Source organism: Chaetura pelagica, unplaced genomic scaffold, assembly GCF_000747805.2.
Source record: "Chaetura pelagica isolate M959 unplaced genomic scaffold, ChaPel_1.0 scaffold101, whole genome shotgun sequence".
Classification (NCBI taxonomy): domain Eukaryota; kingdom Metazoa; phylum Chordata; class Aves; order Apodiformes; family Apodidae; genus Chaetura; species Chaetura pelagica.
Window position 1 is genome coordinate 5,022,040 of NW_009952564.1, and position 22,242 is coordinate 5,044,281.

The 22,242-nt window shown below is 40.9% G+C and overlaps 1 protein-coding gene across 1 annotated transcript in view; it reads right to left on the reverse strand.

Annotated features, from left to right (window-relative positions):
* MYH15 (myosin, heavy chain 15) overlaps positions 1–22,242 on the reverse strand; it is a 49,488-nt gene that overhangs the window by 18,594 nt on the left and 8,652 nt on the right. The window contains exons 9-29 of the mRNA XM_009993360.1: positions 21,586–21,649; positions 21,395–21,493; positions 19,043–19,146; positions 18,487–18,625; positions 17,814–17,932; positions 16,153–16,302; positions 14,434–14,604; positions 13,422–13,601; positions 12,017–12,149; positions 10,084–10,151; positions 8,592–8,679; positions 8,253–8,370; positions 7,892–8,015; positions 7,059–7,195; positions 6,444–6,699; positions 5,766–6,008; positions 4,999–5,175; positions 4,352–4,497; positions 3,668–3,758; positions 2,283–2,672; positions 1,186–1,312 (exon numbers count right to left, since the gene is read on the reverse strand). Of these exons, the coding sequence (XP_009991662.1) occupies positions 1,186–1,312; positions 2,283–2,672; positions 3,668–3,758; positions 4,352–4,497; positions 4,999–5,175; positions 5,766–6,008; positions 6,444–6,699; positions 7,059–7,195; positions 7,892–8,015; positions 8,253–8,370; positions 8,592–8,679; positions 10,084–10,151; positions 12,017–12,149; positions 13,422–13,601; positions 14,434–14,604; positions 16,153–16,302; positions 17,814–17,932; positions 18,487–18,625; positions 19,043–19,146; positions 21,395–21,493; positions 21,586–21,649 (3,124 nt within the window). The remainder of the gene's footprint in view (positions 1–1,185; positions 1,313–2,282; positions 2,673–3,667; positions 3,759–4,351; positions 4,498–4,998; positions 5,176–5,765; positions 6,009–6,443; positions 6,700–7,058; positions 7,196–7,891; positions 8,016–8,252; positions 8,371–8,591; positions 8,680–10,083; positions 10,152–12,016; positions 12,150–13,421; positions 13,602–14,433; positions 14,605–16,152; positions 16,303–17,813; positions 17,933–18,486; positions 18,626–19,042; positions 19,147–21,394; positions 21,494–21,585; positions 21,650–22,242) is intronic.

The window sequence follows — 22,242 nt, forward strand, 5'->3', positions numbered from 1 at the left end:
CTGCTGAGGAAGAGCACTAACCCTGATTGTGGCTGACCTTTTATGAGGCTTCTTCCGAAGGCACTTTACCAGGATAGTTTTCCTTGGGGTTTTGTTTTGGTTTTGGTGGGGTTTTTCTGTGGGTTTTGTGGTGTATTTGTTGGGGGGTTGTTTGTTTATTTGTTTTTATTGCCAATACCTTTATTCATTAATTTTAGTTCAGCTCATGGATCAGACTAGACTGATGCTTACTTTCATGTGCAATTGTAGCTGGTTTTGTTTACACTTTTCTTCACTACTTTACATTGTTTTTCTACAGACTTCTTTTCAGAGGGCTGCAAAGCACTCTGAGAACCTCACAACGACCAGTGTCCAGAGCTGGGATACCTAAGGAAAACTTGATTTATCACAAGGGCATCACTGTAAGCTGGAAACTGCAGCCTTATAGCAGTACATAGAATAAACAAGAAAGCATGCAGGAAGTGAAAACGATATATTTGAAGATACATAGATCACTTCCAATGATAATTGCTCTCATGATTCTGCTTTCATTGCCACTTATCATAAATAGAGTTTGATGACAGCTTTCTAACTCTCAGAGCACTGAAATTTCTTCACTTGCATTGAAAGAACTCTTTAGAGTGCTCTGAAAACTGTCAAAAGTAGCTAATCTGGAAACACCATCCAGAATTCAGTGGTATCTGATGAGGATGCAGAGATTAAATAGTGCTACCCTGGCAAAAAAAGTACCAAGCACATAGAGCATATGGGGTATTTTTGTTCAGGTGTGAGCATCTTCTAGAATGCAACACCCAAGGTCATGCTGAGGAAGATGGTATTTACACAGACAGCAACAGAACGGCAGCTCCTTCATCTTCCCCATAGCACTGCAAGATAGATATACATGTCCTTGCTTCTGAAACTGGTTACCTAGCCACTATATCCATTTTTAGCTCATGAGATGGTATCACAGTGTGCTGGTAAGTATGTTTTAAAAGCCAGACTGAGGGAAGGTTGCCCCACCAAGGTTATAAAATATTGAAGATAGGAATGTCAAAAGACACAAAGCTACTGCTCCACTCAGCAATCCCAATCCATCCACTTTCAGAGCAGATGCCACTGCACAAGACATCACATGGATGAAGTGCTGAGACACACCTGATAGATTACTGGGAAACAGTCTATATGGGTTGAACCTGCACCTACCATTCTCGCTCTGGAGTTTTGTCTTCTGAGTAGTAAGATCATTCATGAGGCGAGTCATCTCTTCCAGTTTTGTTTTTGTCTCATTCAGATGGTCTTCATAAGTTCGACAAAGTTTTTCTGCATTAGCCTAGTAGGAATCAGGAGAAAACACAAGTAAAGCTGTAGCCTCCAGGCAGCCATTTGGAAGCTGTAGCTTTCCAAATGTATCTTTTGTTTGTTTGTTTTTTTGGCTTTCAGAATAATGTCAGATAGCAAAGACACAAATACCACAACAGTAAAGTGGGGAATAGCCCTGTGTCTACAGTCCCAGGCCCGGGGATTTCCCATCAGATCACCTTCCCCATTTGTTTTCCCTGAACTGTGTTCTAAACAGAAGCAGTAGTGCAAAAAGACGCTGCAGGAGCTTCAAAAGCAATCTCATGCCTATGATGTTCAGGGATAGCCTCCTCATAATTGCTAGATGAGAAAATCACCTTCAATGATAATTGCTATTGAGTCTGCTTTCATTGCCCTTCATCATAAATAGAGTTGGATGAAAGCTTTCTAGCTGACATTCCTTTTCTTCACTTGCACTGAAAGCTCTTTGGAATGCTCCAAAAGCTATGAAAAGTAGCCACTTAGGAAACACTACCCACGATCCAGCCATGGGAAGTAAAAATACACATGGTGGTCATACAAGCCTTTCCTTCGCATTTCTTTCTAACATGGTCAAGACTGTGATGCAAGAGCAGGATCTGAGAGCACTCTGCTAAGGAGATACCCTACCTTGAATGGCTTCACCCCAGTCAACACCAGCCTGGGGAAGCATAATTTACATTACACATTTTTGTGCTCCGAGATATATGGATTAACAACATGGCTGGGACTGTGGATGCACTATGTGTTCTAGACAGCCCATCTGAGCTGTTGTCCCAGCTCCAGGTAAGAAGGGTCATGCCACCAGCTAGGACAGGGGGGGCACTTTGCATATATGCACTCTCAGATGGCAAGACACCACCTTCTCAAGACTCCAGCACTACCAGGTATCCTGGGAAACCTTCAGACTAGCCTTAGCTACGCATGACATTTGAAGAGCTGGGAAGACTCAGGACCCTTACTTTTCCCTTGACCATCTGTTCCATGTTGGATGACAGATCATCCACTTCCATCTTCAGCTCGCTTTTCTCCTTTTCCAGTTTCTGCTTGACCCGCTGCAGATTGTCCAGTTGCTCTCCCATCTCAGCCACGCTGTCTGCATGCTTCTTCCTCAGGGTGGCAGCCGTGGCTTCATAGTGCAGTGTGGCCTCCTCAAGGTCCCGCCGCAGCTTCAGGAACTCTGCCTCACGTTTCTTGTTCATCTCTAGCTGGGCAGCCGTGGCTCCTCCAGCCTCCTCAAGTCGCTCACTTAATTCTTCCAGCTCTCGGGCCAAATCTGATCTCTGCTTTTCCACCTTAGCTCGAGCAGCTCTTTCTGCTTCCAACTCCTCTTCTAGTTCTTCTATACGAGCCTAACAAAGAGATGTGAGCACATTTGGGTCACCTTCATGATGATTCCCATCAGGAGACCATGAAGCACCTTACAAATTGTTAAACCCCCTGCCAGTCCACGCTTTGCAATATGGGTGAAAGCACAGCAGTTAAAGGACTTTTGCCTATTTGTGCCAGTAAATCTGATCTTGGGCTACAGCAAGAATGATGAGTCACATCATTTTCATAGTAGATTGTTCCACAAGCTCAAGTTCAAGACACTTAGGTCAAGACCATTGACTGTACACTCATGTACTTGAGATGCTGCTGAAGCACATGAGAGAAGTTACTTGATATTAAGAGCAGCAGCTGCAGCAAATTGTCATTGAAGAGGAAGGACTTCTTCCCTTTAAAGAGCTCTGTGACTGAAGCAACCTCTCGCTAGGAGTGTTAAGACAGGGTTTGAAATACAGCAGTGTGTAGAATTGCATGAATAATGAATATTCATGGGGAGCAGTCTTTTTTTATGGAACAGTTATTTTGACCAATCTATGCTTCACATCCAATTTATGCAAATGTTCTTTATTTTTAAAAAAGCAGAGCTGATATTTTGAGTCAAGACAGTTTGTTTGGACTGTGCTGTTTGGCCCTTTCATTTCTGTTGAAAATTTCCTGTGCATTTAAACCCTTCCCCTAAATTTGAAACCCATGCTGGTCTCTGTTCAACTCCTTATCCATATCCACCCTCAGCTCCATGGTTTAGAACAACATTATCTGCTTAAAAGAAAACACCAGAGCCTTTCTGCCCTGCTTGAAACCATTACTGTTCTGTGGTCATACATCCCACTACTGGGAAGGAACTACTACAGAGAGAGCATCCTGAGGGGAAAAGGAATCAGTCTGGGCAGTTATGGAATTGCACCACTTTGGGTCTCAAAGCTGAGCTGCAGCTAGTCATGAAAAGTCCCTGCAAAGCCCTTCAGTGGGGAACAAAGAGAAACTCAACTTAAGATACATGAGAAAGAAGCAAGCTGACCTGAAGCTCCTTGATCTTCTTCTGCAGCTGCATCACTATAGCTTGTTCATCTTCTATCTTAGAATTCAGCTGGCTCATTTCAAATTCTTTCCTGCCATGGAAAGCAAAATCTTACTGTGACAGTTTTCTCTGTAGCTTCAAGTTAGGCTTTTGTAATTTTAAAAGTGTTGCTCAACAAAGTTCCTAATGTGTCTAAAAATGAAAACAATCCTCATGTATTGACCTTGCATGAAAACACATCTTCCTCTGAGCAGCAGTTTCCAAGTCAAGACTCTGCATGCATTTGTGCAATTATATTTCTGGTTCTTTGTGTTGTACAAAAATTATTTTCAGACTTAATGGAAAAATGTATTTAATACAGTCAAGTCTTTTAACAATACTGTCATATGTAGTGAGGATTAACAACTTTTTACAGACTTCCTTCAACTTTCTCCTCTAAGAAATGAAAAGTATAAATAACTTTTTGTTTTTCTTTCTTTATTTTAAATGCTGGAAAGTGTAGTGAATTCTAATGTTTCAGGTATACCATGAACAAGTAAGGGTGATTGTCCCTCACTCCTTGCCTCCACATTCTCTCCTCATGGAATTTCTTTTTAGTCATCATCAGAGCAGGATGACACGCTTGCAGGCTCTGAAACTACAGTGGTAATTGTGCTGCTTAGTGCAACAGAATCAGTCTCTTACTTTTTTAGCTTTTCTTCCATCTGCAGCTTATCATTCTCCAAGTCCATGACACTCTCTTGGGTCAGCTTCAAATCACCTTCCAGTTTGCGTTTTGCCCTTTCTAGATCCATCCTCACTTTCTTCTCTTGCTCAAGTGAGCCCTCCAGCTTTAGAAACAAAGTTTCTTATTAAATATATTGAACACAGATAGTTTACAACAGTCAGATGTATGCTGAGCCCAGTTTTGTGTGAGTTAATAGCAAGTTATGAAGGAGAATTACTTAAGCACAAGCATCCTATTTTACTTTTTTTTTTTTTTTTTTTTCCTAGCAGCCAGAGGGCATATGGGCTAAGGAAATATAAGGGTTAGTCCACACTTTACATTCGTGCAAGCATGACAGTTCTCTTGGTAGCAAAGTTCTATTTGACTTCATGCCAGTTACACTGCAAATGCAAACAGAATGGATTTTCCCTGGTTATTGCACTCCTTTCAAAGGATAAACTATCCAGACAAGTTTTTAGAATTAGTCCTTTTACAGACAGCACAAAGACTGCATTTCTGTATCCTTGACTATTTCTAAATGGACACAAAGCTTTGCAACATGCCAGGGTCATGGAAACTAAGTGGAGAACAAGCCTGGGGAAACACAGAAGCAGAGCCAGCTTACATCATCCACTTGCTGTTCCAGTTTCACTTTAGCTTTACTCAATGTGTTGACCTTGTCCTCCTCTGCTTGTAGGTCATCCAGAACTTGTTGATGAGCTTCCTGCAAGGACTTTTTCTCCTTAGTAAGTTTGCTGATGTTTTCATCAAGAGTTGCCATTTCCTCTGTCAAATTTTTGACCTGTGTGAGAAGGGAAGATGTGTTTTTAAGACATTGAATCAAGTGATTATCATAACTTGGCTCAAATGACAGTCTGTACTGAACTGGTATGCAGGAAAATGATGGGAAAAAAGGGATCTCTCCAGCCCCTTGTGGCTGTTTGAGTGAAACTGCCCTCAAGAGAGCCAATGTGTGCCAGTTCTTGTGGGTTTAGTACATTATTTCAAATGTAATAAATTATTTTCTATGTCACTTTTATTGTGGTGGACTACAGCTTCTGATTTCCTCTGGAAAAAGTAGATGAGCTGTACAGACTCCAAGAAAAAGAGCTGGAAGATTTCATGGTTACAGCAGAAAACTGTTTACTTAAAAATACTCACACTAGACATAATTCTATAGCTCCATTGCAGAAAAACTCTCTTCAGAAAAAGGGAAACTTAGCCTGAGTTAAGACTTTTCCCCTCATAAGGTCAGGTAACTTTGTACACACTGATCCTTCAGTGTAGCCTGTGTAACAGACAGTATAAAACCATCAGAAGCCCAGTAGCTCTTGTCATAAATGTAATCTATGCTCTACCTCTTTTGAATACATGGTGAAGTTCTAAAAGTACCTTGTTTTCAGTAGCATGCTTCTCTTTCTCTACTTTTGCAAGTGTTATTTCAAGATCATCAATATCCTTCTTGAGCTCAGAGCACTCATCTTCCAATTTTCTCTTCTTAGAAGTCAGCTCAGAATTCATCTCTTCCTCATCTTCAACCCTCTCTGTCAGTTCTTTGACTTTGGCCTCCAGCTGAATCTTGGATTTAATCAACAAGTCGCATCGTTCCTCAGCATCTGCCAGAGTGTCTTGCTCCTGGTGGGGTGCAAGGAAGAGGACAGCAATGAGAGCTTGGTCTTTTTTCTTCCTCATTTGTCCCCTCTCCTGTAAGTGGTCAGAGAGCCTGATCCAAAGCTACAGAGCAGTCTAAGGAAGATTTCCTGATTTCAGAAAACAAGACCGACAAGTAATTAAAGGAGCACGGTAGGACAGTGGTGAGCATGACAAGTCACATAGAAGACTATTTCACATCTATCTGCCACAGATGTTGCCTTGGACAGAACCTGTTGAGCTTTGCATTGTTAGCCTATCAGGTTATATGCCAGAGCAAGAGAGTTTCTATCTGATCTAATTTTTTACAAGACTCCAACAAGACTAAGGGCATATTTTAGTTTGATTGCACTAACACTCTGTAAGTCTTTGAGTTTCAAAGAACATCTAATAAATACATGAATATTCATGTCTACTCACAGCTTGGAGCTGGAGAAGCAAATCATTTTTTTCCTGAACTAAAGAGACTTGCTTTTCTTCAAGTTCCTTTCTCCTGGCTTCAGATTTTTCCAGGGCCTCCTTCAGTTTCAAGAACTCTTCTTTCATATTAGCCATCTCCTTTTCAGTTTCTGCAGTCTTCAGAAGAGGTTTGATCTTAAAGAAAAGCTTCATCCAGGGCCAGTTCTTCACAGCCATAAAAGCACGGATGTTCCACTGAATCACAAGCAGGGCATCCCTGGTTTAAGAGGGAAACAAACAGAATTCCCTAAAGGCTAGCCTGACTTGAAAAAATGAGGATTTTTTTCAGTCTCAGTCAGTTTTATGGCTTTTTTCTTGGTGATATTAAGAAATTGTTCTAGGTTCCAAGATATAAAATAAACTTTCTCTAGAACTCCTGAAAAATTTCCAAATCTGATTTTTACCAGAGCTGCATGCAAATAATATACAGTTTCTATTATTTTTATCATACACCCACTTTAATATTTTAATTTAGGGTTAGCTATAGACTTAGGGACTGTAATCATTACTCTACTCAACACATAATTAAATGGTAATTGCTCTTATCTGCTAAGATTTAAGGGTGTGTTTTCATACCTGCGCTCCACTATCTTCTGGAACTCAATCCGCATCAATCTGCCACGTGCTCTTGCCTGGATCATTGTTAAGATTTTTGCAAGTCTCTCATCCCTCATTTCTTCTAGATGGCCCAAGAGACCAGCCTTGAAGAACACCTGGTATATGCACAGATGTCATTTCCCCAGAACAAATTATTTTACTCCAGAGTTACACAGACTTTACTGAAATTGTTCAGAAAAAATGGGTTTTTATTGACAGTATTATAAGGTAAGAGTGTTGAGGACCAAATACCACTTGCACCAGGGACAGCACTGTACAGTTCCAAAGTTGTTTTAAAATGGGTCTCATCTGCCCAGTTTTGAATACGCCAAACTATTTTATTGCCACTTTTTTATTTTGACAGTACTTTTCAGCTGTGGTGGGGTTCAAAGGAGGTGGGCTCAACCACCACTCCTAGTTTCCAGAGATCCCTGCTAATGGGATCATGTCGTAATTGCACATGGCCTCATTTCAAAAGCTGTAGCTGACCTTGTGGTCCATATGTGTTTGAGTGTACCTATATTACATTAAATATTGTTTTACTGGGGAGTATGGAGAATCAGCTGCTGCTGTGTCTGCTTGTAGTCTTGCTGTAGTAAGAGCTTTGTGTGAGCTGAAGCCAGAGAAATATAATTCCTCTAGCACAGCTTAAAAATTAATAAAACTTTGCTGCCATATTGCTGGTTCCTTGTATTATTAATTCTACATTAATCACCTCCACCAGAAATTGCATAGTGTCTTATTTCAAAAATTAAACTGTAGATCTGTAATTTTTCTCTTTACATAAGCCATGATGGCCTCTTGTGATTTACCTTGGTGTGTCCAAAACGATACTGGTTATGGTCAACATCTAAAGATGCCATCAGTTTTTCAGAAGCTTTTCTGCTATCCACAAACTTGTCCTCTGGGATTGCCCCTGGATTCAGGATGCGGTATCTGTTAATAACAGATGAGCAATGAGTAAAACTGGCCTAGATTCTGCTTTCCCCACCCCCTGATTTCCCTACTCTCCAGCTACACAGTCACAAGAAAGAGCAGAATTCTGCCTTCTACGTTCAGGAAAACTGAATGGAAAATAGAACAGAATAAAACACCTCAAATAAAAATTAGAAGATGTGGTTTTTATAATTTGACTGGCAGGTTAGGATGGGAGACAATACAGCCCCATGTTACCTTTGTTTAAAGTCAGCATAAAGCACCCTGTTTGGGAAACCCTTACGGCAAATGCGAATGCCTTCCAGGACACCATTACAGCGGAGCTGGTGCAAGACAAGGAAAGCATCCATTTCACCTGCAGGGAAAAACCAAGGCTAAATTAAATGAAGCTTCTCCATAGGGCTTCATTTCATTTCACTGAGGGAATGGGAGAATGTCAAGTGTCATCTCCTGAAAAAGCAACACCATTGGATACAGCAAATAACACAGACAGTACAATCTGGTGACTTGTAAGTAAGTATTGGAATGACATAGTTGAAATATACTAAAATTTTAAGATTGTTGTGTTTTCCATACCTGGAGTTTTTGATTCATTTGGGATAATGCAACGCACAAAGTGAGGGGCTGTAGATTTTAGGTTAGTCATCAGCTTATTTAAATTTTCCTAGAACAGACATATAAAAAATGCAATTAGTGTTAGCAGTTTAGTGGAATCCCAGTCACTTATTTCTTTGGTTTGTTGGTTGTTCAGTTTATTAAGGTCATCTCTGAAGAGTTTCCAACAGAACTATAAGCTTACCAAAATAATTACAGAGAAACGTGTTCAAATAAATCAAAGTACCAACTCACTTTATAATAGGTTATAGCGTCAGTTATAGCAAAGTCTTAAGATCTGTCTTACTTGCAGCTCCAAAATTGTCAGAAACAACATGAACAGTAAACAAGACACAGTATCACCTTGAGGAGCATTTCTGTAAAGTCAGCTACATTTTTGCCTAGTCCCTTCCCCACTCAGTGAAGATAGTTCACCTTTCCCATCTGTTCCTCTTAAAAACAAGGTTTTTGGCCTTCTGGCCAAACATTTTCCCTTGATTGATCTTCATTAGGATCCCCCAGGCAGACAGCAAGCTAGCTTAGAAGAAGCCAACCATTTGGTCCCTACCAGTAATCACCAAGCTCCGTGGAAAGTGTTTTGTCTAGTAAGCAGAAGACAGAGACCATTAGAGGTGGCATATAATGTTATCAGCACAACTGTCCAAACTAAAAATTTTGCATATGTAAGAAGGATGATACATGAGGCAACTGGAGCTGGGTACTTAGTAGCTCCTTGTGTGCTGGAAAGTGGGCTTCTATTTGTGGATTATTAAATAACTGAGTGATCCTTCAGCTATCTTTACAGCTTTATCAGCTGTTAACATACAGGATTAAATTTCCTGTGATATTTCTCCAGGAGGAATACCTCCAAACATGATAAAATGACATGGCTAGTGGGAGATAACTACCTCCCCTTCCCTATCTGAGGCTTACTTGCATTACAGCTTCCCCACTTCTTACCATAAGAAATAGTAATAATGGTAAACTACATGCCTCATTTTTCCCCAGGCATGATCCTAATGACAGCTACCACTGGAATCACATTCCAGTCTCAGTGGAAGGGAATTACTCGGGAAAAAAGAGGCTATATGAGACTCGATTCAACTTTTGTTTTCCATGACTGCTCTAACCCTGCGATCCAAATACAAAGAGTAACCAGATAGGGACTAGCAAATTACTTGTAATCAGTTCCTGTTCCAAAGACATCTGTGAAACTATAAGCAACAAAATAAATGATAAAGTTTGTTCACAATGTTTTGTGATACTTTCTAAAATGGAATAAAACACACTTAATCTCCTGAATGCTCAAAGAAGATAAAATGGAGCAGACCCTCACACATGAAGTTTTAGCAACAGTGTATTCCCTCTTCCAGGATCTATAACCCAGACCCTGAATCAAATCCTTCATTATGAATTTTAACATTCCTCTTTCATATATTAACCCAAACTATCAGGTGGGGAAAGGTTAACAAACCTTGTGCAATGAGGACACCGTTTGAAAAGAAGCACCTTTCTTGCGTTTCTTTTCTCCACCCTGGTCAGCTAAGGGAAAAAAAAAAATCACAACCTATATCTCAGTAAGCGATGCAGGCAGGGCATGGGAGACAGACAAACCATTCTAACAGTGCAATTCCCTTTGAATGAAAGGCATAGCTAATGACGTGATGACTCTGATTGCTCAAATAGTGCACAAAATGTTCTGAACATCAAGTGTGATACACCACAAGTTTGCAGCTCTCGGTCCATACGTAGGATTTTTGCCAAAGACCACTGCAAGTTTTCTGGATTTCATTTACACTTCAGATCTACACATCATCACTTGTTGTGCCAAAAGTCCATAAATATGAATAAAGCAGAAAAATAACTTTTAGCAAAATGGGGTAATTTCTAGTACATTAAAAAGCCTTCAGGGTGAGATGATGTAGAAAAAGCTAAAGAAAGGTAATGCTTATGGAAAAATTATACAGTACATTTTACTGTATAGACACTGGTTCTCATGTGTATGCTTTGCAGACACTAAACTTGTGCAAGTAACATTTGTCTAGAATAGAGGGAAATGAATATTTGTAATTTTATATATAGCAGCTTTGCATCCCCTGAATTTTGCTTAAAACTTCAGAGTCAAAAATCACTCAGATCGTCCAAACAAATTCTGGTTTCTGACATAACCATTACGAAGTTTCACAAGAGCCAGTCATGACCCAAAAAACATCCAGCAATTGCTTAAGTTTCCTAAACACCGGACGATGAGATAATTCCCAGGAGGTCTGGAATTCTGTTGCCTGTCAACTATAATCAACAGAAAAGGAGAACTGAAGAAAGCAATGTGCTTGATGCAATATTCACAGCTTTCTCCCTTTTGAAAGTGACACTGTTGAGGCTGGAAGAAGCTAATCTGGACAGGCTGCTCTCTTCTCCTGACACTGAGGAAAAGCAAGGCAGTATTCTGACAGGCAGGAATATCCACTGGCAAATAGGCAGTCAGTAACTTGCAAGAATTTGCTAGCGGCAGGATTCTTGTTATTTACATTCAGCTCCCCCTTATTCACAGTGTGAAGTCTGCAGCCTGCTTACTTCCTTAGAAAGGAAGTATGATTATGATTAATGACAATACCATCTATGGAAATGAGATTACCTATAAGTAGTCTGTAAGTGGTTGCAACTTCAGGTAAAGCTAAAGGTAAACGTAAAAGGTAAAGAGCTAAAGAAAGGTAAAGCATTCATTACATCTTTGTGATGAGTGCCAGTGCTTGCTACTTGTCTTCTCACAAATAAAACCATTCTGTGTAATGAATACAGTTTAAATCTATTCTTAGACATACAGTAGTCCAGTAAAAAAAAAACAAACAACAACACAAAAAAACCAAACAAAAACAATACAAGCAACTATAAAGGATGATATATTAGCAAAATCTTCTACTTTGGCCAATGTGGAATGGTGTTTGGGTACCTTCACTGTCTAGTTGCAATAGCAACAAAATATTCCAAAACACTCTTTTAAACCTAGTAATTATTATTTAATACAGGGTTGCTAGCAAGGAGGACTACAGAATGGAAGCCAAGAGCTGTTGTTGTTCATACACATCTGTGTACAGAATATTTTTGTGCAACACTTGCCTGCATATATAGGCACTTGCATGCTCAAACTCTCACTGGAGTTTTCACAACACAGATTTCCTAGCCAAAGTTACTCAGAGGTAAGACACATTCTGATTAGCAGAGTTAATACAGAGTCCTTGGTATAACCAGTAAACTCTTACAGATATTGTGTGCATCTAAATAACTCATCACTGCCTCATTTAGCATTGAGTCAATCACAGCTGAGAGGATTGTTTTGTTTCTTAAATTCATTCCCAGGAACACATCCACGAAATAAAAGAAAATCCATGTGAGCTGATTCTGCTTACCACTGTCAGCACCAATGTAGCTTTCAAACAAGCTTGCCAGGAGTTTGTTGGATGATTTTTGGAAAATACCTACTACAGTTTCATTAAGTGGGTCTTTGTTCTTCTCAAGCCACCCAATGATGTTATAGGGAACCTACAGCAAGAAAACAAACCACAGGTCAGAAGTGTTCCACTTGAGAGCAGTCTGTAGTTTTTTGTGGTATGGTTTGCTGCCAGTGACCTTTTCTGAAGTGCTGATCTCAGAGTGGTCTCACGCACCTTGTTCTGCATCACTTCCTCTCCAATTCTCTGCTTCCAAGTTCCCAGACCTCTCTTTGTAATAATTACCATCTGGATCCCACACACCCCTTCCTAACTAAATAGTCCCTACACCTCCTCAGACACTCCACGCCACGGGCTGTACAGGTATCACATGTCATCAGTGACCCAGGAACCCTGCTAGGTAAGTGCTGAACTATGAAATGCACAATTAATAATTTCATTCCATGACATCACACTACACTGAAATAATCAAGATTCTCTGACAGAAATTATTAAAAATCTAAGTCCTTGTCCTTGCCACAGCTCTGTTTAGCTGGAAAGATATGTTCCATTATTAATATCACAAGGGCATAGAAGTTCTAATTTCTTTGCTGAATCCATGCACAACTACAGATAAATGACAAGATGGGCATTATTTCTCTTAATATATACAAATATAAATACAAAATTAGCTTAAGGTTCAATTATAATTTGAAATTAACAGCATCAGGTAGGCTCCAGCTCTTCTGAGCTGAAGCTTCATATCAGTTCTAGTTTGATTAAAAATTTCCTGTGTCCCTCTCAAGTTCTTTCTGCCCATCTGGTCTGAAAACAGAGCTTTGAAACTGGACAAGTTTTGTCTCAGCTATCACAGTTTTTGGATTTTATTCCCATTTACCCCATCATCAGTGGACCTATGAACTAACCCTTTGCAGCAGAACTAACCACATTTCCCTCAACTACTTTGACACACTGGTTGCACTGTGAGTGAAAAGTTAATTTTATTTTTTTTTCAACATCCTTGAAGTTAGGCAGAAATTACTCAATTCATTTGTACAGACAATGAAGATGGAAAATTAGATGCTGCTGCTGTTTAACCACTACTCTGAATGTCATTGTAGGAAAAGTGACAAAAGCAAGGCAAGACATATTTTCAGCCTTCCTCAGTTTGTTTTGTTTCATTTGTGTATCCAAGGACCAGGTGTCTTGGAGTCTGGTGGCATCTTACTTTGTTGCAATACTCATGCAGAAAGAGTAGATGTCTGCTTTTACTCCTCACTGTTCCTTACTCCCCCTCTTCATCCTTCCCACCCGCCCTTGTGTGCTGTGGGCCAAACCTGGAAGACCTCAACCACAAAATTTACCCACCAGCAGAGGAACTTACTGAACCAGCATAATGCACAAGTTCAAAGTGAGCTTCATATTTCCTTTTCTTATCAGGCCTGGGCTTCTGTAAATTAGGTGACTTGCCAAGATGATTGTCATAGAGTTTGGCTTTGAATGTCATATCTGTAGCTTTTGGGAACATACATTCCTCTTCCAGGATAGACAGGATTCCCAATGGCTGTGGATTTAAAAATATCATTGTTGGAAAATGTTTAGGCTGCCTGCTTTCAGTAGTTGTGCAGCCTTTACATTTGATATGATGGAATTTTCAGACTGCACAACTTCTTCTCATCCTGAGGAGGAAAACTTTGACTATTCTGTAAAAATAGTAACCACACTTTGACTATTCAGTATGTCACTTCTGCCTCAGCAGACTTAAAATTTAACTTTTCCTCACGGATCAGCTGGGTGCCATGCCATATGAGATTGCAGAAAGAGAGGTACAGCAAGAGACAGCTGCCCCCACCAGGACCATATTATACTCATAAAGAAGAGAAAAGGAAAGGCATATCCCATCCTGGGGAGGTGGTGAGAGGGAAGCAATAGTTCCACACTAGGAAGAGCACAAAGGACTTTGCACTTCAACATGTAATGTAAAAAACAGGGGCCTCATGGGGACAGGCACAAGGCATATGACTGAAACACAGCATTTGCTTGGAGAAGCTAAGTTAAGTTTGATGTTAAGCATATGTAAAACAAAGTAAATGGAAGAATGGTAGGGACAGAGAAAGACAAAAGTAAAAACCAAGGAAGTTTATTCAGCCCCACAAAATAACTGTTATAGCTCATGGTTATTGTAGGCTGTGTAAGGCAAACTTATGGAGGTCAAGCCAAGTAGCCACAACAGCCACAAACACTCATTTTCCTATGATTCAGTATTGTATGTAGAAAGGCAAGAAACTTGTTCTGCTGTTTATCCTACTCTAGTCACTGGGACTTGAGGACATCTCCAAGTGAGCATCATGAATAAAACTGATTCAGTAAATACATCTTAGCACTCCTGTACATACCTTCTCAATTAGATCAATGCAGGCCTGCAGGTCCATGCCAAAATCAATGAATACCCAATCAATGCCTTCCTTCTTATACTCCTCTTGCTCCAGTACAAACATGTGATGATTGAAAAACTGTTGCAGTTTTTCATTAGTGTAATTGATGCAGAGTTGCTCAAAGCTGTTAAACTGCACAAGGACATAAAAAAAAGAAGCATTTGCACCACAGTTAACTATGGTAATGGCTGGGTGAAACAGCATGGAGGAAACTGTTTACATCAAAAACCTTCTAAACAGTAACTAGTTGAGAAACTACTGAGCGTAACACGAAAGGCAAAGGAGGGGGCAGAGAAGCAGCAGGATATTTGCTGTCTCATGTGCTGTGTTCCAGAGTGTGAGGATTTGTTCAGGTCGCTCAGGATGTAGTGCCTTTCATTCAGCAGCACACAACATCAGTCCTGCAAAGCAGATCCAACATGTCTGGAGAACAACATGTAGCAGCATCATAATTAAGCACTTATCTTCAGGAATAGACTCTGAGAAACAGAAGTTGTGGTGTGCTTCCTGTATTCAGGTGCCCAAAACCGGACACAGTATTCAAGGTGTGGCCTCCCCAATGCTGAGTACAGGGGGACAATCACCTCCCTGGTCCTGCTGGCCACACTGCTTCTAATACAGACCAGGATGCCATTGGCCTCCTTGGCCACCTGGGCACACTGCTGGCTCACATTCAGCCGCTTGCCAATGGGAACCTCCAGCTCCCTCTCTGCCAGACACTTTCCAGCCACTCTTCCCCAGGCCTGTAGCATTGCTTGGGGTGGCTGTGACCCAAGTGCAGGACCCAGCACTTGGCCTTGTTGAACATCATACAACTGATCTGGGCCCATCGATCTAGTCTGTCCAAGTCTCTCTCTAGAGCCTCCCTCCCTCAGGCAGATCAACACTTCCTCCCAACTTCATAAACCTGTGCTGACTGGACCTGATCACCTGGTTGTTCTGTATATCGTGCATAATGGCACTCAAGATGATCTGCTCTATGACCTTCCCTGGCACCGAGGTCAGACTGACAGGTCTGTAGTTCCCTGGATCCTACTTTCAGCCTTTCTTGTGGAAGGTCTCTAGCAGACCCAGTGCTGTATAAACTTCCCCATGACCTACAAACCCAAAATTTCGGCAGTGGCACAAGCCTGTGAACTGCATGTTAATCAGGTGTGTTTTCCTCCCTCTTTCAGTATTTTTTCCTACTGTTTCATGGAAACACCATCTATGCACCTGAGCCTTCAACCAGTCTCCTCAGTGCCTTGAAGTCCTTTTCAATAGCCTTTGGACTTCTCTCTGCAACCTTGTCATTGCCAACCTGGATAAACAACAGAGGGTAATAATCAGAAGGCTGCACCAGACCAGAGAGCTTCCTTTGAACATATCTAACCTGAGACCCAGGGAGGTAGCAGACTTCCTTGTGAGATGGGTCAGGTTGACAAATGGGGCCCTCTGTTATCCTCAGAAGGGAGTCACCTACTACAATTACCCTCCTTTTTTTCTTAGTTGAAGTCCTAAGGCATGGGGGTGAGTGACCAGTCCTGGGCAACTTATTGGATAGATCTTCAACCTCATTCACCTGGCCCTCAAGTCAGCACTTTGCTTTCTCTTCATTTAGAGAAAGAAATACCCACCCAAGAGCTAGGGCTTGGTATTTTTTAATGTCCTTCCACCAAGTCTTCACTCTTTAATACTCACATCAAAGATTTCAAAGCCGGCAATGTCCAGGACTCCAATGAAGAACTGTCTTGGCAGTTTAGTGTCCAAGGTTTTGTTGATACGGACCACCAGCCATTTAAACATCCGGTCATACACTGCCTTAGATAAGGCTCCAACAGCATACAAAACCTAAAAGACATGTTTCAAAATATCACTGTGTGGAACAGAATTTACTGTGGAACACAAGGATTTCAGTGCAGTAGCCTATTTCAATTTCTACTTATGGTTTCAATGAAATTTCATAATTTTATAACCACCAAAGCATACTTAATACAATACACTGCTTCTCCCACTATCTGTGCTGACTTTTCTTCAAATTGTTACCACAGAATTATAAGAGTTGGAAGGGACCTCTAGAGATCATCTAGTCCAACCCCCCTGCTAAAGCAGGATCCCCCAGAGCACATTACTCAGGACTGCATCCAAGCAGGTCTTGAATAGCTCCAGAAGAGGAGACTCCACAACCTCCCTGGGCAGCTTGTTCCAGTGCTCTGACACCCTTAGAGTAAGGACTTTTCTCCTCATGTTTAAACGGAACTTCCTATGTTCCAGCTTGTGCCCATTGCCCCCCATCCTGTCACTGGGCACTACTGAAAAGAATCTGGCTCCATCCTCCTTGCACCCACCCTTTAGACACTTATAGGCATTAATAAGGTCTCTCCTCAGTCTTATCTTTTCCAGGTTGAAGAGGCCCAGCTCTCTCAGCCTTTCCTCATAAGGGAGATCCTCCAATCCCCCAGTCATCTTTGTTGCATCTTTTGTTGACTCTTTAATAATTCCCTGTGTCTCTTGAACCAGGGAGCCCAGAACTGGATGCAGTATCCCAGCTCTGGCACCAGGGCAGAGTAGAGGGGGAGAGTGACCTTTCTTGACCTACTGGTCACGCCCTTTCTTATGTTGGCTCATGGATAATTTACACATAAATTTATATATTATAATGTAGAATTTAATTATATATATGTATGTATACTAGCACATACATGGCGTAAGCAGACTATAGGAACAGTCTGTCAAAACTCTCTTTAGCCTACATGGGATTACACCAATAGGATAGATCTCTCTCCAGCAGTTTTCTAGTTTCTGAGCCTGTACCACAGCCTGTCTTCAAACAACAAATGTTCATTGTAACCAAAATGCTGCAGCATCCTCTACAATGCTGCTACAGCTGCAGCAGTGCTAACCCAAGGACTTTCGTTTCTTAAATTAAGAGATACCTTTAAGTGGATATTGCCTTTAGCTGACTGAAGTCACACAGACCTTATAATTACATTAATAATGAATGAGTGATGAGTGAATAAATAAACCATGGCTCAACTCTTCTAGGTAACTATTCTCATCCAGAATTACAAATCAGTCCCCGTGTGTTTTTTTCTGTACCTGGTTTCCTTGAGTGGCTGTCCCTGAAACACATCAGAAAAACAACACTAGCAAGGGCAGCACCACTGTTCCTTTGTCTGTCTCTTTACTAGTTTCCCACACTTCCACTGTCTCTTGCCACAAGTTTGGGGATATAAAATGAGAACAGATACTAGAGGTACATGTTAATATTTCTAGCAGCTGTCTGTCTCTCTGCGAGGTTATGGATGAATCCTCAGGGCTTGCAGGACAGGTATCCCAATACCCTGAAATCTTCTCCTTACCTGTTCAACACTTTGACCTTTGGTCACATACTCGTTGCCAACTTTCACTCTAGGGTGCAATAAACCCTTAATCAAATCAGAGGAGTTGATTCCCATTAGGTAAGCAGCTTTATCAGCACCTGATCAAGAGAAAAAATGTTTCAACTGCCTTTGAAATTCTAAAGGGAAGCAAGCCTAGCAAGAAAATGATATTAAGTACATCCACTTTCAAACAGGAGCTGGATAAAGACCTTGCTCTTCTAATGATTTGTGCTACATGTGCCTGTTCTCTCCCTTGTGGTAAAGAAGGTCATCTGTCTACCTCGGACCCCAATTGCTGCAAGAATCACACTTGTGAAACTCTTCATGTATAGGGAAAATAACATATCTCCACACTGATTGTAGACAGTTTCAGGTGCAAGAGGAAGTAAAGAAGCAAGACCTGAAGGCATGCAAGAGAAAGCTAACCATTTTGTTCAAATGGTCACAAAAATGAGATTTCATTAGGTTGTTCTCTGTCTATACCCTTTCTGCTAAATGAGGCTACCCACCACTGAATAAAGCACCACACTTTCATCTGGTCAGGAGCTGTGTTGTGCAAGATCAAAACAAACAGGCTGCTTCTTCCTCAACATAGTGCATGATACATGCCAGACTTTTTAAGATAATGGGTAATTTTAGGGGTTATTCTTACTTTCAGTGCCATCAGCCTCTGCCTGCTCTTCTCTGGGCCTTTGTTTGAATTTCATGTTCCCAAAGTGCATGATGGCACCTGTGAGCTTGTAGGAACCAGACTTCTCATCTGGCACAAATCCCAGGATGTCCATAGCTTGCTGTGAAAAGAAAACACAGATATTCGTCACTTCCCTACTCAAAAGCTATGGCGTTTTCCATCCCCACAATCTACCTTTGCATGGCAGGTATTACTAACCTGCCAATGGATGTTATCTTACAAAGCATCCACTGGAACACCTTGGAGACCCACAGTGGCTAGGGAGCGAGAGGAGAGCTCCCTTTATCAAGTATTTTCTATACCAAAATTATAAGAACACGACATGGAGCAAGGCCAGATTAAAAAGTATAATAGTTTATCAGGCCTCGTGCCTCATGGTATTCATGCAACTGAGAGCCACTTCTGCTTTCACTCTAGTCCAGTAGTTGCAGTCACAGAAGCTAAGATCCTGCCAGCACTTTTCCTCCCCACATGCACCTAACCTATGAACTACAAAGTCAAACCAATACGGACTTACATCTGTTGCCAACAATTCTTCTCCATCGTCCAAATTGTCCACTGTAACCACTCCTTGTGAGCAGAAGTGGTAGTCATAGGGGTTGGTAGATACCAGTAGCATATCTATAAACGAATGGTCAAAGTCAAAACTGTCATCCATTCAGGATATATATAAAAAAATGAACATCCAAAGATCAACTCTTGCACACATTTTTCTCTGCACAACTGTGTATAAAGTTATGGGGGTTTTTGTCGTGTGTGATTTGTTGGGTTTTTGTTTGTTTCGGTTTTGGTTTTGTTTGTTTTGGTTTGTTTTTAACAATTTTAGGGCAGCAACAAACTCTTTCATTCTACTATTCCAGTATGAAGACCAAAATTTAGAGAAAGAAAAAAAAAAAGAAAAGAATATGGAAATACTGCACACACATCTATTAAACACACTTTGCAGTATACTGTGTTCGTATTCTCCCCTACAGCTATACTTTCTGCCTTGCATGCCTGTAAGGGTAAAAATCCCATTTAAGTACAGAGGAGAAGGAGATGTTAGTATTACCTAAGACAGGGACAATTGGCATGGTTCCCTTCTTTTATAACAGACTCACAAAATAGCAACTTCCAGCACTCTTTGCAGAAGATACTTGGCTCTTGATGAACAAAACCCAACAAAGGTTTGGTCTAGATGTCAATCTTTCATATACATACACACATATGTGTCTAAATACGTATGTACGTGAATACATATAGAAATACATGTGTATATAAAATAAGATTATCTGTAGGTCTGTGCTGCTTTGCTAAGAAGCAATGACGTATTCATTTATCTACATTTATATTTTTCTGTACTGGTAATTATCTATATTTATATGTATCTATATTTAGATACGTTTGTATACAAACACACACATTTCTTGTGTACAAGACAGAAGTCCCCAGTGGTTTCAGCCTCTTCAACAGCCTGCAGACTTGTTCCTGCTGGCCAAAAATGTGTGTGCTGCTGTGAAGTGTGCAGATAGTTAATGAGAAAGAGCCTACTGTCCTAGCACCAGGATTCAGACAGAAATTTCAGTGCTATGGTTCCTTGAAATCTTTCCCCTAATCATAATTAATTAGGGCAGGTAAAAGCTAAGAGGATTGGGCACTTAACCATGCACTGTCAGGATAAAAAGACTTCAAAACAGACTATGATTGCTGCGGCTTAGTAGCAGTTTAGTGACTCTTCAAAGTATTTTATAAAAAGTGTTTCTTCAGCGCATAAATTCAAGTCAGCAAATCTCATCACTTAAATAACTAGTGAAGGTTTTATTCAAGCCATCAGGAGATGAAGAGAGCAGAGACATCTCTTATCTGCTCTCTGCTCCTCTCCAGCAGGTCTATGGGACTGCATTCAGGGGAAACATGAAAGGGGCAATTACCGCACAATCAGCTCTGCATATTCTTCCTTACTACAGGACATTCTAGAATATGAGTTTGACTACTTGGGGCAGAAAGAGGAAACCAGCTTTTCTTCATGGATCTGTAAGCAAATCTGTGAAAATCTGCATGATGAAAATTTTATCACCACAAATGCTTTTGGAGGCATAACACTTTCCAGATGTTTTGAGACCTCAGAGTACACACTGTGACTTTTTTGCCTTTAAAGTGTTACGTTTTGAAACTCCTGTCTGAGCTTCATTCCCTTAGACTAATCTCTAATATCCCTTCACTTTACAGGGTACCTGCATCAGTATATCACAGAATAATGATCTATGTTGCTGCCATTGGCACACCATGTTTAAAAGAGTGCCTTGACTGTGAAAGCTCTGGAGCCCTCATTACAGAAAAGGCACAGAGGTGTTGGAGAGGGTCCAGAGAAGAGCCATGAAGATGATCAAAGGGCGAAAGCACCTCTCCTATGGAGACAGGCTGAGAAAGCTGGGGCTGTTCAGCCTGGAGAAGAGGCGGCTTTGGGGAGACCTTATATTGGCCTTCCAGTGCCTAAAGGGGGCCTGCAGGAAAGCTGGGGAGGGGGTTTTCATCAGAGAGGGCAGTGATAGGACAAGACGTAAGAGAAGGTAGTAAGGTGCTGGAATAGGTTGCCCAAGGAGATAGTGAAATCCCCCTCCCTGGAGGTGTTCAAGGCCAGGTTGGATGATGCCTTGTGGGACCTGGTCTAGTGTGAAGGGTCCCTGCTCATAGCAGGGAGATTGGAACCTCATGAACTTTAAGGTTTCTTCCAACCTTAACTATTCAGTGATTCTATGAAAGTTCAGTTTAATCAAGTGGAAGCATAAAGGCCTCACTGCACATGGCTTTGTCCCCTGCCCCCTCCTCAGGCTCTGTCTGTTCCACTGCAGGCTGGTTCTTATAAGCTGTGAACCCACATAATGCTTACCCAGTAACTCTGGTTTCTTTCCTGACAGGATTTGGTAGAAAATGTGATAGTCTCTTTCACCCGGCTGCTGGAAAATCACTCGTGATTTCTCCAATAAATCTAGTAGCACAAAGGAAAATTCAGTGAGAAGGGTTCTCCAAGTTTTCAGATGAGCAATTGTATTTTTTAAAAGGATAGAATTTGCAGCTTACAAATCTCAATATCAGCAGATGACAGCTTGCCCGTGGTTCCAAAATGGATTCGAATAAATTTACCCTAATTCACACAGAAGAATATTCTAATTAGTGCATATAACGTACACAGAGGGAAACAAAGGATGCTGCTTGAAGGCAACCATTTGGCTTGAAGAATCAGTTTATGCTAACTCCTTGGCTTTGCACAAGCATATTTTCAATGAGAAATATCAAACAATAATACTACAGTTTTCCAAGCTGAAACCTGTATGTACAGCTATGTGAAGCAGCTTATGGGGAAAGCATAACAGTGCAGTTATCTGCCAGGCTAAGATGGGAATGCATGTGACTTCCAGTTTCATGTTGGAGGCTTATTCTAATACATGACTCAGAGCAATAAGCCTGGGCCTGAGACACATAAGCTCCTTTTTCGACTCCTCCTCATTTGCAGTCCTAACTCACATGCAACTACTTACTTCAGAAGGGATTTTACACTGCTTTGCCCATTAAATTTGCATCTTCATCCCCCAAAATAAATAAAAAATGAGTAGTTTTCATTTAATGTATAACATTTAAACGCATCAATTTTAAAAATAACTAATTTTCATTCCAACTGATGAAATTCTTCTACAGTTGTGTAGCTTTCCACAGATGCTTGCTACCTCTCACTCTTTC